The sequence below is a fragment of the Gadus morhua genome, chromosome 3 (assembly GCF_902167405.1).
Source record: "Gadus morhua chromosome 3, gadMor3.0, whole genome shotgun sequence".
NCBI lineage: Eukaryota > Metazoa > Chordata > Actinopteri > Gadiformes > Gadidae > Gadus > Gadus morhua.
Window position 1 is genome coordinate 18,380,601 of NC_044050.1, and position 16,050 is coordinate 18,396,650.

Below are 16,050 nucleotides of genomic sequence, written 5' to 3' on the forward strand. Positions count from 1 at the left end.
AGGCCTATCTCATATTTAACATATGATAAATATGTCGTATGACGCCACCTTAAAGACTTAATTGAAAGGGATATATGTATTTATTTTAGGTTTATTTATTTCAATCATTTATTAAGGCATTTAATTCAATACCAAGTTGTTTCATCGTCTTTATTTTGAAAAAAAACGTCAACATTATCACTGGACGTATCGGACAAAGGACAGTTGAAGGAAAACAGAAGAAAACTTTAATTTCACAACTTTATTGACAAACATACCCTTGCTATAAAAGACAATGAACTGAACATGTTGTGTGAGATAGACTGTTAGCGCTGAGCGGGGCGTGGATAACACGGTGTTAAGCTATTCTGTTAACGTGTTTCAGGTTAAAGGCAATAGCGCGGGAAGTAGAGGGCAAAAGGTACATTCAAACCACGAGGAGGCAGCGTTCGTGAAGAGAGGAAGAGGGGGGAACTACCGTAACTTCGATGAGGGATCTGGATGGTTGGGGAAGCAGCAAATACATTTTTCTCATTGGTAAGCTCAAGGTTAGGAGGTTGATTTTTTTGCTGGTATGGAACTGTGCTTCAAGTGAAAACAGCATGTTTGCGGACACACTCACACACTGATACATAATGACATACACATTCATTCACTGTGCCTGACCCAGAGATCTGCGTAAGTACAAAACTGTCTTCTCATACTTTCTCTCTCCTTGCTCATAACTTAAGGCACTGAGTCTGATGCAATCAAGCTATCGCAAAGAAAAAACACATAATCAAACATGAGGGAAATAATGCAAAATATCAAATAACATTAAATGTTGCAATAGCATGCGTTCTGATTAAAAAATAAGAAAAACTCTAATGTCTGATCACAAGTCACACGAGATTGGCTTCCGTAAACCCCAAAATGTTGAAGTACAACAAGAGAGGAACAACGAAGGTCAAAGTGCCACTGGGGATAAGAATATATAAGAGCAAAACCTACTTTAAGTAATCCAGACAATACTCTGATAAAAAACAATACAACCCAGATATTTATGTTCTTCGTTCATGCAAAGCAGTCAAGAAAAACCCAAAAGAAAACAAAACTAAACGAGAAGATGTGAGTAAGGCATTGTAAATGTTCAGGCTACAATAAGCTTTCAAACCCAAGGCTGGGTTACTATGCTGTCAGATCGCCATGATGTATAGCGGACATACAAAGGGCTTAATGCATTCCCTGGGCAAATGTCCATGTGTCCATGACTGTGCTTCTATATGGATGTGCAAGGACCTAATGGCACTCGAGTCGTTTCTTCATCGATAGATCCATATATATCTATATATGTTTTATTAAAAAATATTCCAGTTTTCTCCTTCCTAAATTACTGTCAAAGACAAAATGAAACTAATATTATTGTATATAATCATTCATTAATGAATACCTTATTGTATCTAAAAAGAACACAAATGTCCGTGTGGACGTGCATATCAATCTGACCGCCAAAAGTATTGATTACATCGTTTGGGCGGTTCACAGGATCACAAATCAATACACACCCCTCCCCAGGGCCGAAATGTTGTTTATTAACCCGCCTTGATATCCTGTTCTACTGGGAAACGGGTCACATCACAGTAGTCTGAATATCTGTCTGTCTGTCAGTGATGGAGGGAGGGTCGGGCGGCTGCAGAGAATCATGGTCCTCATAGTGTTGTGGGCTGACCTCCACCTGCAGCAATACAAACAGTCTTCAATACATTTGTGCATGTATAGAGGTCTAATGAGGTGATGGAAGTATGTGTACGCGTGTGTGTGTGTGTGTGTGTGTGTGTGTGTGTGCGTGCCTGCGTGTTCACACGTGTAGTATGTGTGTAAACGTGTTATACGTGTGTGTGTGTGTGTGTGTGTTTGTACATGAGTACTACTTGTGTTTGTCTCACCACGAGTGGCGATGTAGCACTCATTACAGGTCAGATGTCCATTGCGGATCCGGACATCGGTCCCAGTGCTGGTGTCCCCCATCTGGCCACTGCACACGCCACACTGGGGAAGTGAATGTGTTACTTTCATAATTTAGTGCCTTCAATGCCCGTTGGTTTATGTTATAGTGCCTTTAACTCTTAATTTCATGTGGGTCCGAACTTTGCTTCAGAATCAAAAAACTGGTTCATGTTTAAATGACGGCTTGATTATGATTGGGTGGGGGTGTGTGTGAGTGTGAGTGTGAGTGTGTGTGTGTGTGTGTGTGTGTGTGTGTGTGTGTGTGTGTGTGTGTGTGTGTGTGTGTGTGTGTGTGTGTGTGTGTGTACCTTGAAACATGGCAAGTGAAAGAACAGTCCCATGGTGTCAATGATCATGGCCGCTCCTTTCCCCAGAGGCTGAGAACATCCAGAGCACAGCCTCTTCCCACTGACACATCTACACACACACACACACACACACACACACACACACACACACACACACACACACACACACACACACACACACACACACACACACACACACACACACACACACACACACACACACACACACAAACAATAAATGCTATGTTATTCAGGGAAACTAAACGTTAATCATACTGAAGATTAAAGAAAAAGATGTGTGTGTGTGTGTGTGTGTGTGTGTGTGTGTGTGTGTGTGTGTGTGTGTGTGTGTGTGTGTGTGTGTGTGTGTGTGTGTGTGTGTGTGTGTGTGTGTGTTTGCGTGAGCATGTGTGTGTCTGTGTGAGTGTGTGCGTGTGGTTACCTGCTGGGTGAAGGAGGCTGTGAGGAGGAAGATGGAGGCTGCTGTGATCCGGCCACTGTGTTGTCAGAGCCTGACCTGTGGTGCAAAACACAGAACCCACACGATTAACACACATACTAACACACACTTCCACTCTCACACACAGAACTAGGGTTGTCCTAGCATAAGATTTTGTCTTATAGTCTAATCTGATTCACTAGGGCAGACCGATTGACAACTGATCGTCGAATCATATATGATAGAAAAGATTCAATATGAGCCCAATAATGCCTGATTTGTCATAGCTGTTGCTTGGCTAAAACACTTGGACTCGGTTGGCTAATCAGGTTTCCCAGAGCTGCTGTAGGCGAGGCCAACCGCTAAATGACTGCCCGCCTCTACCAACATATTCCCTTTTCCTCATATGAAGACAATGTGCACGAACGTACGTAATCATCGGCATACAATTCGACTGGAAATAAAGGCTTTCAAATATATTGGCCTTATGTATTATCATATAGACTTCGATAATATACAAATATAACACATTTATGAAATCTGACGGTGGCTGGTCTCGTTCTGTCTGATTATGCACGGTACTAACATCTGAGATGTAGCACCAATCAATTTAGCAGAACAGCTGAAATGCTCTAACAAGTACTGACGCGAGACGAGAATCACACTGAGAACCGCTTTCACCAGTGCGGGTGGTACGATATGACAGCTGCCGTTGACTCAGTTTGCATTACTTTTTTCAGATAATCTTGAATTGGTTCTAAATGCTGCCAAACTTATTCTGCTGTTATACATGCACAATTTACCAGACGCAACGTTTCAAAGCAATGATGGTTGAATCTATTAAAATATTAAAAGATCAAAGTTTCGGGGTCACCTTGATTTATCTAACGATTACTCACGATGTTACATGACAGACACAGACACACACACACACACGCCACACAGAGACACACACACACACACACACACACTACCTCTTCACTGTGTTGGACTGAAGGAGCTGGGTGTTGCGGTCCAAGGAAGAGGTCTTCCACAGGTCGTGTTTCCTCGACGCCTCGCTATCCTGAGATGACTCTGCATACAAATAAAATAAACATTTGTCCACTTCCAGTTTAATGTAGTGGACTGATCTCTCACACACTTTGAACGGCACATTATAATAATTTGTCTGTTTATAAACTTGTGCGCGCTGAATTTCATGGGAACGTTTGGAGCACAGCTAATTAAAACAGGCCTAATACATTACAGAATAACTCCTTAACTCTCTTGTTTTATCCATAATTCACCTCAATAACACTCGCATACGTAAACAGTAATACACACTATCCTGCCTCCATACTACACCATCCTCCATATACACCATTGTACACCATCAAATCTACACCATCCAATCTACATCACCACGTATACATCATCAAATCGACACCGTAAAATCTACTGACCCTGGAAGAAATGGAGCTTTGATTTGTGCTGATCTTCGTTGGTAGTGGTGGGTCTCTGGATGTGGGGCTCTGCGTGTGCAGCCCTTCCCAGGGTCTGGTGGTTGGGCTGGGCCGGTCTGGAGCCCTCCTCCTCTGGAGCCGGGCGGGGCGGCTTGGCCAGGCCAGAAGGATTAAGGGGCGTCGCAGTCTCATCCAGAATCCTCCGTTCCTGGAGAGGAGTAAAGCAGCAGATCCTCTGTGAGCACAGGTGTGTGTGGGTGGGTGTGTGACTCATGCATGTTGGTGGGTGTCTGAGTCTTTGCATGGGTGTGGGTGGGTGTGTGAGTCTATGCATGGGTGTGCATGTGCGTTTTTCTGTGCTGTACCTCTTCGTTGTGTCTCCTCTCCTCCTCCTCCACCTCTTTTTGAGCTCTTTCCCACTCCCCCTTCAGTTTCTCTTGTTCTTTCTGGTACTGCTCCTGCATAGAGGCATGATACCAGTTAATACAGCCACACACACAAACACCCACGCAAACACAAACCCACGCACATGCATGTACACAAACAAACCATGTAGATCATATATAGCACACACACACTTTCTCTGACACACACCCACACATGTTCTCTCTTTCCCTCTCACACACACACACCATCTCTCTCTCTCTCTCTCTCTCTCTCTCTCTCTCTCTCTCTCTCTCTCTCTCTCTCTCTCTCTCTCTCTCTCTCTCTCTCTCTCTCTCTCTCTCTCTCTCTCTCTCTCTCTCTCTCTCTCTCTCTCTCTCTCTCTCTCTCTCTCTCTCTCTCTCTCTCTCTCAGTCATTCGGTGGTACCAGGTCAGCCTTTTTCTCGGCCATCTGGTCGCGACATGCACCAGGCCATGCGTGCTCACAGCCCACTTTCCCGCCGTCTACCTGAAGGAGGCGCTCCTGCTCCCGCTGCCACCTCTCCTGCCGCTTACGCTCCTCATTGGGGTCCCAGACCCAGTGATTAACACGCTTAGCCAAGTTCAACATGGGGGTCTCAATCTACCCACGCCCAGCCATACACACAGACACACACACAGAGGCAAACAGGACGAAGCACAGTAGGAAAAAGGAGGAGGAAGGAAGAGATAGAGAGAGAGAGATAGAGAGAGAGAGAGAGAGAGAGAGAGAGAGAGAGAGAGAGAGAGAGAGAGAGAGAGAGAGAGAGAGAGAGAGAGGGAGAGAGACACTGCAAGTGACTAGGGGAACAAGACAGGAAGGGTCAGGTCAAGAAGGACATGATGGAAAACAAATATATAGAGAGGGTTTTATTCTGAGCATCGACTTACAGTTGAGCTGCTCTCTTGGATGCCCTCTGTTGGAAAATAAACACATGCCAAATTATTCCATTTTTATGAGAAGTATTATAACAATACTACTTTGAAATGCAATTGCTGTCAATTGTAACAGGGCATTTAAGGAGATTCCTCTGTACCTGATATAGTTGGAGAATACATCTGCCCGTTGGTGGGTAATGGTGATATTGGTGATAATGAGGATAATGGTGATAAGGGTGATAATGGTGTAAATGGGGATAATGGTGTCAATGGCAATGATGAAGGTAATGGTAGAGCAGCTGGTGCAGGCTCTCTCTCTTCTGTTGATGAGTCAAACCGCTCCGTGGTGCCATTGACCTGGATCAACAACAAAGAAACGCACAAACCGTGGAAAACAATTGGCAATCGATCTGCAGATGCATAATTAATAGGGATGTAGAAATGTACCTTTCGATAAAAACAAAGGTAATGCATAGGCAATTGTTACTGCTTTCAGACTCTGGCTTTTGAACATCGAATGAACCGCACACACACACACACACACACACACACACACACACACACACACACACACACACACACACACACACACACACACACACACACACACACACACACACACACACACACACACACACACACACACACACACATTTAAATGCTGGCAGTCGTAATGTTCTTCTGAATGCCAATGCCAGGGAAGAGTCATTATTTAACCTAATGAACCTTCAAACTAAATCCATTGTTTCCTGTTTATCGCATCCTTAAGTGTTAAAACCTCAGGCACATCTTGGTTGTTGAAATGTCGATGTATCTATAGGTCCCCTCCACCTACCGATCCATCAGTATCGGTCTCCATGGCGATGGTCTCCACTACAGTCTGCGTGAGCTCCGTCACAATAGTGGTGGTGATGATGCAGTTCCTTCCTCCAATCAGAGCGCTCATGGCCGACCCGGAATGGGAGCCTCGGCTCTCGGTTGTCGGCTGGTCTGAAGCGGTTCTCTGGCTGTCTGCTGCTGTCTGCTCTGAAGCAGGGTCTTCCTTCTCTTTATGTGGGGACAGTGGGGGAGAGAAGGTGGCAGGCTTCTCCCCCTCCCGCTTTGGGGAAAGTGGGGGAGAGAAGGAGGGGACAGGTTCCTCCTTCTCCTGCTTTGGGGACAGTGGGGGAGAGAAGGAGGGGACAGGTTCCTCCTTCTCCTGCTTTGGGGACAGTGGGGGAGAGAAGGAGGGGACAGGTTCCTCTTTCTCCCGCTTTGGGGACAGTGGGGGAGAGAAGGAGGAGACAGTGTCCTGCCTATCCTGCTCTGGGGACTGTGGGGGAGAGAAGGAGGAGACAGTGTCCTGCTTCTCCTGCTCTGGGGACTGTGGGGGAGAGAAGGAGGAGGCAGCGACCTCCTTTTCCTTATGTGGGGACTGTGGGGGAGAGAAGGTGGCAGGCTTCTGCACCGCCGGCTTCGGGGAGTGTGGAGGAGAGAAGGAGGAGACAGGTTCCTTCTTTTCCTCTTGAGACGAAAGAGGTGTAGAAGAGGGAGCCGGCTCTTTCTTCTCCTCTGTGGAGGGTGGAGGAGAGACAGAGGCAGGCTCCTCTTTCTCCTGCTTTGGGGACTGTGGGGGAGAGAAGGAGGCAGTATCCTCCTTTTTCTCCTCCGTGGAGTGTGGAGGTGAGACGGAGGAAGCAGGATTCTCCATGAGAGTAGAGGTGGAGGAGGCAGGGGTGGACGACAATTTAGACTCCTCTTTCACGTTTCCATTCACTCGCACAAGGCCGTCCAACTAAAAAGGATATAAAGAAGATGAGTGAGTAAGTCAGTACGTCCGTCAGTCAGTAGGTAACTATCTAACTAACTGAGTAAATCAGTAACTAACTCAGTAATACACAAGAAACAGAAAGCCTGTATGACTACGCAGTGCATTAGAAAACCTTCGACAATATATCTTTGACCTTTTTTACAAAAGTAGAGCCAACCTCACAGGAACCAATCCGCGGTCCCATTCTTACCAGAACAGACTTGCGAGCGCTGTGGCTGCTCCCGGGAAGGCAGTAGGGTTTGGCTGTGAGCAGGGGCACGGGTTTGGACGGCGGGTAGGGTGTAGGGGAGACATGGTGGACGCGTACAGTCTTTGCAGATTCTAGATCTTCCCTCGCCGGTTGAGGCCGGAACCCTTTGGTTTGTCCCGGCTGGGCCTCTCCGGTGCCCGGCGGCGTGTGTGGTGTCCCCCTGGGCTCTCCCTGGGGGGGCTGATGCGGTCGTAGTTCTGAAGGCGCCGGTCGCGGCGGCAGAGACGGTCGGGGCCGACCGACATGGCCGGTCGAGGAGCCCGGTGGGGTCGGGGAGGACCGGGCCTCCGGGACCCCCTCCTCCCCTTCGTTCTCCTGGGGTGTCGGGTGCTGCTCCGTCATCCGAGCGGGATCCGGTCGGAGGTGCGGAGGTTCCGGGGTCTCAGAGGGAGGGTGTGTGCTCTGCGGTGGGGGGTGGGGCTCCCGGTCCTTCTGGTCCGGGTCAGCGGGCGTGGTGTTCGGGGAGGTGGATCGGGGCAGCTTCAGGCTGTCCAGGGTGGCGTCGCTGATGGTGAAGCGAAGGGCGTAGCGCTGAAGCACCATGGCGGCCTCCTCTGGGGTCTGAGCTCTCCGGTAGGACTCACACAGGTCTATCTCCCGCTTCTCCCTGGAGACACGGGGGCGGGGGGGGGGAGGAGGTAGAATAACATCACGACAGAGGAGGCATACGATAGGGTAAGGGAGTGACAATAATTGTATTGACAACTAACTTTTCAGGGTTTAGTTAAAATTTTTATACATTTCAACTTCTGTTCAAGTCCTCTGGGAAAATCTTGTAAAACATAAACAAATAACAGAAATACTTAATACATTAATGAATTATGATTGATAAATCAAAGTGCTCGGCTCGACCAGCCCTCAAACGAGGTCAGTCCCTGTCGACACTTTATAATCCCTGGATTTAAAAAGACACTCTAATGGTGGCGACCAATCCAATCAGTTTGATGTACTTCAATATGTTTGTGCTTACTTCTCCTCCACAATCTCTTTGTAGGTCTTGATGCTCTTCCGCTTGCCGCTCTCCACCCCGTTCTCCTTCATCCTCTTCTCGATCCTCTTCCTCTCCTCCTCCTTCTTGATCAGCTCCTGGGAGGCGCTGCGGCGGCGGTTCTTCCAGCGGGCCAGATTCTACCGTCAAGACAGACATGACCTTATTACAGTCTAAAAATAACATCACAATCCCATTGGGAATGCAATGCATCACATCGGTACCTATGATAACTAGACCTATATGTATACATTGACTGTATAGGAGATACTTATGAACCAAAGCGACTTAGGAGTGACTTCAACAACAGAGGTAACATCCTGCTCAAAAACGCCTCCAGTTAGACTCTGGACATTGGGGATTTAAACACCTCTAGCCACTCCACACTATCCTCTTCTTCCTATAGACTAAGCGGGCTAAAGAGGGACGCTAAAGGCCTCCTTCTCTCCCACATCCTCAGAACAACCACATCCATTCTTACGTCCTGCCAACCGTCGTCCTCCTCCTCGAAGTTGTGTAGCGTCTCGTGCGTCCGCTCGAAGCGGGACTGGTTCAGCGGGGGCACGGACCCCATGGCCTCCTCCTCCGTCGGCATGTCACCCATACTCATGCTCCTACGGGAGGGGCGGGGGGCACAGGTGGTTAGGATGCAGTGTACTGTATGTTTCAAGCGTCTTTTCGCCTCTTTGGCGGGTTCTACTCTCCAGGATGAACTGGCTCTACAAAGCCGGGAATAACTACGGCTACTCCAACACATGCGGGCTGCTTGACCGTTTGTTTTGATGGAGACAACCGGAATGATGATCGGAACGGTGAAGGGGTGAGACGGACACACACACAGTTACACACACCGGCTGTGCGCTGCAGCTGGTAACGTGATCTCAGCTCGATAACCGTTGTGTGTAAGGACATGCTGTAGGTGGTTTGTCACAACTTGCAAATAGGGAACAATACAAAAAGCTATGTTGAAGTAATGGCTAGCTATGAACAACATGGGGGTGATACATACATGTAGGACATGTGTATGATCACAAATGCATATTGTCCATGCACACATAAATGCACAAATGGCCATGCTTCGATGTTCCCATGCTACTGTGAGACTTACTCTTTGTCATCAGACCTATAAGCAACCCGTCGACTCATCCTAAAAATAACAACAGACAAAGATAAACGGGAGTGTAACAGAATTGTGTGTGTGTGTGTGTGTGTGTGTGTGTGTGTGTGTGTGTGTGTGTGTGTGTGTGTGTGTGTGTGTGTGTGTGCGTGCTTGTGTGCGTGCGTGTGTGTGTGTGTATTCCAGAAAGAGGGAAATGTGTTTCTCATAGGTCATCAAATGCTGTCAGGCCCTCATTTGCATTTCTTTCGTAAAGCGACAATCCAATAAACACAGTTCAGCAGAGCGCTACGGCTAAGGATACCATTAGCATCAGGTCTGAGGAGAAGGACGGCAAACTCAGGTGCCCGTGGCCGCATGCAATGACTTTGCACATTTTGCTGTTCATCTCACATCATCGGGGGCAGATCATCCTCCTCCATCCACTGCGGTCCGCGGGGCTCCCCCCCATTGCTACGCATTTCCACGGCCCCTCGTTTCACCTCCTCCACCTCGGTCACCCCCGCCTCCCCCTCAGAGCTCTGCCGGCCCCCCGGGGACCCCACACCCTGAGGAGCCCCAGCAGGAGGGCCTGCCGGGGGGGTGGCGGTTTGACGGGCGAGGGGGGCGGAGGCATTAGGAAGCGTCGCGTCTCTTTCTCGACGTCTCTCTTTCTTTTCCTCCCCCTCTTTCTCCCGCTCCTCTTCCTCCCCCCCGGCCCGTGTGGGCAATCTGCCGGGGGCTTTCTGAGGAGGTATGATTGGATCTTCTACTGACTCAGCAGCCATTCTGCTGAGAGAGCGCCGGAGTTAACAAGTCGCCGGTTACCAGGGGCAACGCAGCAGAGACTGGGACACGAGCAAAACACATAAAAACAACAAGCCGTGCTCCCGCTGCAGCTCATTAACCGTGCCGGTTAAGGCGGAGAAGGGCCGTGAAATCCCAGATTAGTTCACACAGAGAGAAGGGTTACATCAAACAGCAAGCTCCAGGATTCTGTTCCACGACCACGATAAACAACCGACTTTCTTCTGTGTTAGTCCATGTCGCCATGTGTGCATGCATTCCCATACGTCCTATTGCAGGCACAAACCAAGCGTACGAGGCCAGACGACGCAAATACCTGTCTCTGTTTCTCTTCTCTGCTGTTTTCAGTCTGCTCTGCAGCGGGGGATTCGACACGGGTAAAAGCGGCGCAACGTTTCTATGTACAGCGGACCCAGGCACCGGCAAGAATCGATTGACCGGCGCTTTCTTCCCCGCGGCAGTTTGTGTGTTAAACGCTCGGGTTCTCCTCGCCATCATATCGTCCTTCTCCGGGTCGGGGAGCACCACGCCCTCCTGCTCTTCCTCGTCCTCTTCGTCGTCACTACGTGGGGACGGCCGGGCGATGGCTTGGTCCGGTGCCCGCTGCTGGGGAGGCGTTTCCACGGGAACCCGGATGCTCTCCTGCGGCAACTCTCTCACAGGGGACCCTCTTGATATCGAGACACAACGGTTCATGATGAGAAAGGCGAAACGTCTCAGTGACACCCCGCACTCACACACACCGTTCTGTCGCATCAGCGTTTCTTAAACTTTGGCCGGGGACCCGAAATGGCCAAAGTGGTGGCCTGACAACGCATAAACCTGACAATAAGCAACTTAACGCCGATCACACCATTAGATCAGATCAGCGTCTCTTAAACTATGGATTGGGAATAGGTCATTCTTTAGCACCCTATGAATTCTCTGAGTGTCTCTGTGCGGTCAGATCCTACAGACACTTAAATGGTTATTCAGGTCAACAACCCCAGTGTGAGACCCCCGATCCGACAGCGGTCCAACACACAGAGCCCACCTGGGATCCGCCCTCCTCTCCCACTCGGCTCTCACGGCCTTCCTGCCCCGCGGCGCGGCGTCCGTCTGCACCTCCCCCTGCGTGCCACGCTTGGACGCCGGCAGGGGCAGGAAGTGGTTGTACGGGGCGGCGCGGCGGCTGAACGCCCCCGTCCTCCGGGCCAGCATGTCGTCCTTCTGCAGGTTGGGCATCCTCTCCTCCTCCTCCTCCTCTTCGTCTTCCTCTTGCGCCGCCTTCGCGTACTGAGCGAAGCGTGCGTCCGTCTCAGCCGCGGTGGGCGTGGCCTCGGGGGTCCAGGGTCGGAGGTCAGAGGGGGTGGGGGGCGGAGTTAGCATGGGGTCGGATCCGTTGACCTGGCTGAGAGGTCATCATAAAATAGCCGTGATCATCAATCCAATAGTCGAACCCCAGCGCTGTCCCTATAGGGGTCATCATGCATGCAGCACACACATGCAAGTAGGTGCACATATGGTGGTAGAGTCCCCAATACTGGCCCGCTATTGGTTTAGAAGGACAGTGAACAAAAGAGCTCTTTCGCAAAATTAGGTTATGAGGTCAAATATTCAAATTTCAATGGATTTATCAAAGAGTTATCAAACAGAAAGGGCCCTGTTTGTGTGTATGTGTGTGTGTGTGTTTGTGTATGTGTCATGGAGATTAAAACAAATCTGTAATATTCCGTTTAAGGTAGAGCCACACCCACCCTGTTCAATGGAATAGCCTGGGAACCACAAAAACAAATCTGCACGCTCATGTTGTATTTACTCTAGCAGATGGTCCGCCCCCCCCTGCCGTTCAGACTGATTTCTGGGAGACCTAGTCGGGCCAATCACAGTAGTTGATCCAAAACGGTGTAGGTTTAATACTATGACTGGATAAACAAGATGGCTGCTGCTGAGGTGGAACAGACTGTTGGATGCGCTATTGCAAGAGTATTAAACGAACCGGAGGGTATACATTACTCATAAAGTCAAACAACTATTTTAGAGCTTCTGCAGACGGTTTCACCATGTTTCCAAACTAAAAGTTCAGTATATAAACCTGGTTCTCAGCGCTTGGTCCCACGTCTCTATGCTCTGATTAGTTGTACTTGGTCTAACCCATTGGCTCCAGAGACTTTTTGCCTGGTGTTAACGCCCTTAGGAAATCCAAAATGAACTGAGAGGTTTCAGATTAAAACAACTTCACAAATTGGTCTGGTGATGTCAGGCTATCACACTAATACAACTCATTCTAACTATTAAAATGTTATTTAAGAAAAACGAATGTATTTGCCCTATACTCATTCCTCAAAACACAAATACATCCATTCAGATAAACTATGGATACATTACAAATGTACAAATAACAAATGAATGGTATTCAACAAATGAAATGCACATGCATTTATCTACTCTACATCTGTTATACAAACAGTATGGAAACAGATATCAGGTGTATATATTCAGCGTATTACCTGTTATATAAATTTAAAAAAAAAGACAGTTGGGAGGTGTCCCCGTGTCTATGGTCGTCCGTACCTGCGTTCCTCCTCCCTTAGCCGGGAGGCCAGGTCAATAGTAGGCATAGCAATGGTTGCCTTGGCGAGAAGCCGCCTAAGCATGTCTGACTGTTCCCCTTCCCTGGGCTGCATGATCTCAGTCACTCCACCAAAGGTCACCACTTTGCTACGGCTGCGTCCGGCCTTGGCTGAGCCGATGGGGGGACCGTCCACCTGGCTGCCCTGACAAGCCCCGCACACCGGGGCGGGGCCGGGATCACTGCTCATTTACATCCACACCAGAGGCAAGTCCCCACGCACACAGGCGCAAACGATACAAACACACACATCAACCAGACACACACACACACACACACACACACACACACACACACACACACACACACACACACACACACACACACACACACACACACACACTCACACAATTGACACAAACCCACAACCATCAACCACATGCGCGCACAAATGCAAATACGAAATTCAAATACAAATACAAATACACACACTTAGAAAACACAGACACACAGACACACGCAAACACACACATACACACCACAAACGGCCCAGAAGGAAAAAGTGTAGGAGCAAAAGGACAATAGAGAGAATGGAAAGGACATCATGAGCGACCAGAGACACAAACAGACACTTTGAATGATTGATAACAAACGACTGAGTGATGGAAAAGGGAACACATGAGGTGTGAATGGAGACAAGAGGAAAAGAGATTCGGATGTTTCAGGGAATCACCAGGACACAAACACACACACACACACACACACACACACACACACACACACACACACACACACACACACACACACACACACACACACACACACACACACACACACACACACACACACTCACCGGGACATTGCTATGTCTTCCACTAAACATACATTAGGTAATGCAGTTTCTCTGGTAGTGCGACGGCTGCCATGGCAACGCCAAAAAAAACACTGTTCTACTTTATCTGATGACATCAAGAACAAAAGCCACTAGAGAGTCCTCAGCCAAACTTCTCCTCTCTTTGTGTGAGCAAAGCACACACACACACACACACACACACACACACACACACACACACACACACACACACACTAGCTCACACAATCGCAGACATACAACCTCACACACTTGCAAACTCCCATCTTTGTAATGAGGCCTGCCAGTACGGACCACTAAGGACCACCTGACCTTTATGGCAGAGCATCTTACCAAACCACAGATGGAAGCTGACTACATATTATCGTCACTATAAAATGAATGTATGGTGAGTTAGGTAAACAAAGCACAAATGGTAGCTATGCTAATCTGTTTAGTGCTTAATCTAAGAGAATAATGATTGCTTATAATAACAATGACACACATACAAAGACACACCCACAGCCAAACCGTGCTTCTCTTTGTGTGAGAAGTGCACACACACACAGGCACACACCAAACACATCCACGTGCGTGTGCGCACACACACACAAAGACACACTCAAAGCAATTAATTTAATCTAAACTGGCACACTTGGTGATTCAGGTCAAACTTTTGGTAACATTGAGCTGCTATGGGTCTATGACGTTTGTGTGAGTGTGCATTTGTGGATGTGTGGGTGTTTGAAAGAGAGCGATAAAGAGAGACACAGAGAGAGAGAGAGAGAGAGAGAGAGAGAGAGAGAGCGATAGAGATAGAGAGAGAGAGAGAGAGAGAGAGAGAGAGAGAGAGAGAGAGAGAGATAAAGAGAGACACAGAGACACAGAGAGACAGAGAGAGAGAGAGAGAGAGAGAGAGAGAGAGAGAGAGAGAGAGAGACGGAGAAAGAGGGCGTGAGAAATGCGAAACAAGAGTATGGGGGGGGGCACCTTGGTTCAGCCATTCTGAGTCTCTCCCACTTCTGCTTGTCTGCCTGGCTCATCGAGGCAGACCCGAAGCTCATTGGTCCCTCCCTATGGGGGCGGGGCTTTGCCAGAGCACGCCTCCGAGCCAGGTCATCCTTCACCTTATTGGGCACCGCCTTAACTCCTCCCATTCCCCCCTGCTCCTCGTCCTCCTCGTCTTCCCCTTCCCCCGCCCGCGGGTTGGCGTTCAGGAAGGGGTTGTCTTTTCGCGTGATGATGTCAGAGACAGCCGCCGCCCTCTCACTGGTCGAGCGCAGCGGAAGTGAGCGGCGAATCAGCGCCCACACACAGATCACATCAAACCCCCAGAGCCACACACACACAGACACACACACACACACACACACACACACACACACACACACACACACACACACACACACACACACACACACACACACACGCGTAACCACGACCAAATAGAAGACGGGTGGGAAGAAAAAAAAATAAGAAGAGAGAGACATGTTGTGCAGTGAAGGGAGTGAATAAAAAGTGGGCGAAGGAGTGAGGCGTGCTGGAGTGCGCGGTTAGTGCCACTGTGGGTGTACCTGGGCTCCTTCTCCTGCAGGGCCTGCTGGGAGGCTCGCCGGATGCCCTCCCAGCGCTCCCGGTCCCTGCTGCTGCAGACCGGCGCCGGCAAGAACTGGTGCACCCTGGGAGCCAGGGCCGCGCGGGGGGCCCGCCGCGACGCCAGGTCGTCCTTGCGCACGTCCGGAACCTTCCTCCGGGCCTCCTCCTCGCCCTCGCCGTCGGACGAGGAGGACGCGTCCCACGTGGCTTTGCGATTGGACAGGAAGTCGTTGTCCCGCCGGAGGATGATGTCGGGCGACGGACCCCTGTCTTTGTGGCCCTCCTCCTCCTCCGAGGGTTCTTGGACCCTTTTGGGTTTGAGGATGGGATCGTGATTGGTTGATGTCTTTTGAGCGGCGCTTGAAACGATCCAATCCGTGCCAGGCACCGGGCCGAGGGGGTTAAGTGGAACAGCGGTGAGGTGAGGTGAGGGGATGCAGCACGACAAACCAAACCGATCAGAGGTTCTGAGATAGTTAATGTCCTGGTAAGCCCGTTGCGAGGACGGCACTGAGGGTTCCGTGAGGAGCGAATGTTTCAACACATGCACCACAATGCAGCCACTGGTGATTAGGGTCAAAGGTCAACAACCCTAGTGTTAGACGCCCCTCCGACAGCGGCACAACAAAGCGGCACATTGCTCAATCACCTTGCAAATCTCCACGA

The 16,050-nt window shown here is 49.4% G+C and overlaps 1 protein-coding gene across 6 annotated transcripts in view; it reads right to left on the bottom strand.

Annotated features, from left to right (window-relative positions):
• Positions 1-213: 213 nt before the first annotated feature.
• LOC115540066 (LIM and calponin homology domains-containing protein 1) overlaps positions 214-16,050 on the bottom strand; it is a 25,964-nt gene continuing 10,127 nt past the window's right edge. For 2 of the 6 annotated variants that reach the window (XM_030351041.1, XM_030351047.1), the window contains 21 exons: positions 15,363-15,692; positions 14,779-15,057; positions 12,941-13,180; positions 11,421-11,777; positions 10,704-11,057; positions 9,995-10,372; positions 9,593-9,631; positions 8,966-9,098; positions 8,467-8,624; positions 7,437-8,103; positions 6,272-7,210; positions 5,595-5,793; positions 5,449-5,474; positions 5,048-5,161; positions 4,520-4,612; positions 4,155-4,362; positions 3,687-3,786; positions 2,716-2,790; positions 2,274-2,382; positions 1,905-2,007; positions 214-1,693 (listed from right to left, as the gene is read on the bottom strand). In XM_030351041.1, coding sequence (XP_030206901.1) covers positions 1,668-1,693; positions 1,905-2,007; positions 2,274-2,382; positions 2,716-2,790; positions 3,687-3,786; positions 4,155-4,362; positions 4,520-4,612; positions 5,048-5,161; positions 5,449-5,474; positions 5,595-5,793; positions 6,272-7,210; positions 7,437-8,103; positions 8,467-8,624; positions 8,966-9,098; positions 9,593-9,631; positions 9,995-10,372; positions 10,704-11,057; positions 11,421-11,777; positions 12,941-13,180; positions 14,779-15,057; positions 15,363-15,692 — 4,927 coding nt within the window. In that variant the 3' untranslated portion in view covers positions 214-1,667. The remainder of the gene's footprint in view (positions 1,694-1,904; positions 2,008-2,273; positions 2,383-2,715; positions 2,791-3,686; positions 3,787-4,154; positions 4,363-4,519; positions 4,613-5,047; positions 5,162-5,448; positions 5,475-5,594; positions 5,794-6,271; positions 7,211-7,436; positions 8,104-8,466; positions 8,625-8,965; positions 9,099-9,592; positions 9,632-9,994; positions 10,373-10,703; positions 11,058-11,420; positions 11,778-12,940; positions 13,181-14,778; positions 15,058-15,362; positions 15,693-16,050) is intronic. The other 4 variants (XM_030351043.1, XM_030351046.1, XM_030351044.1 and 1 more) reach the window with 4 other exon arrangements.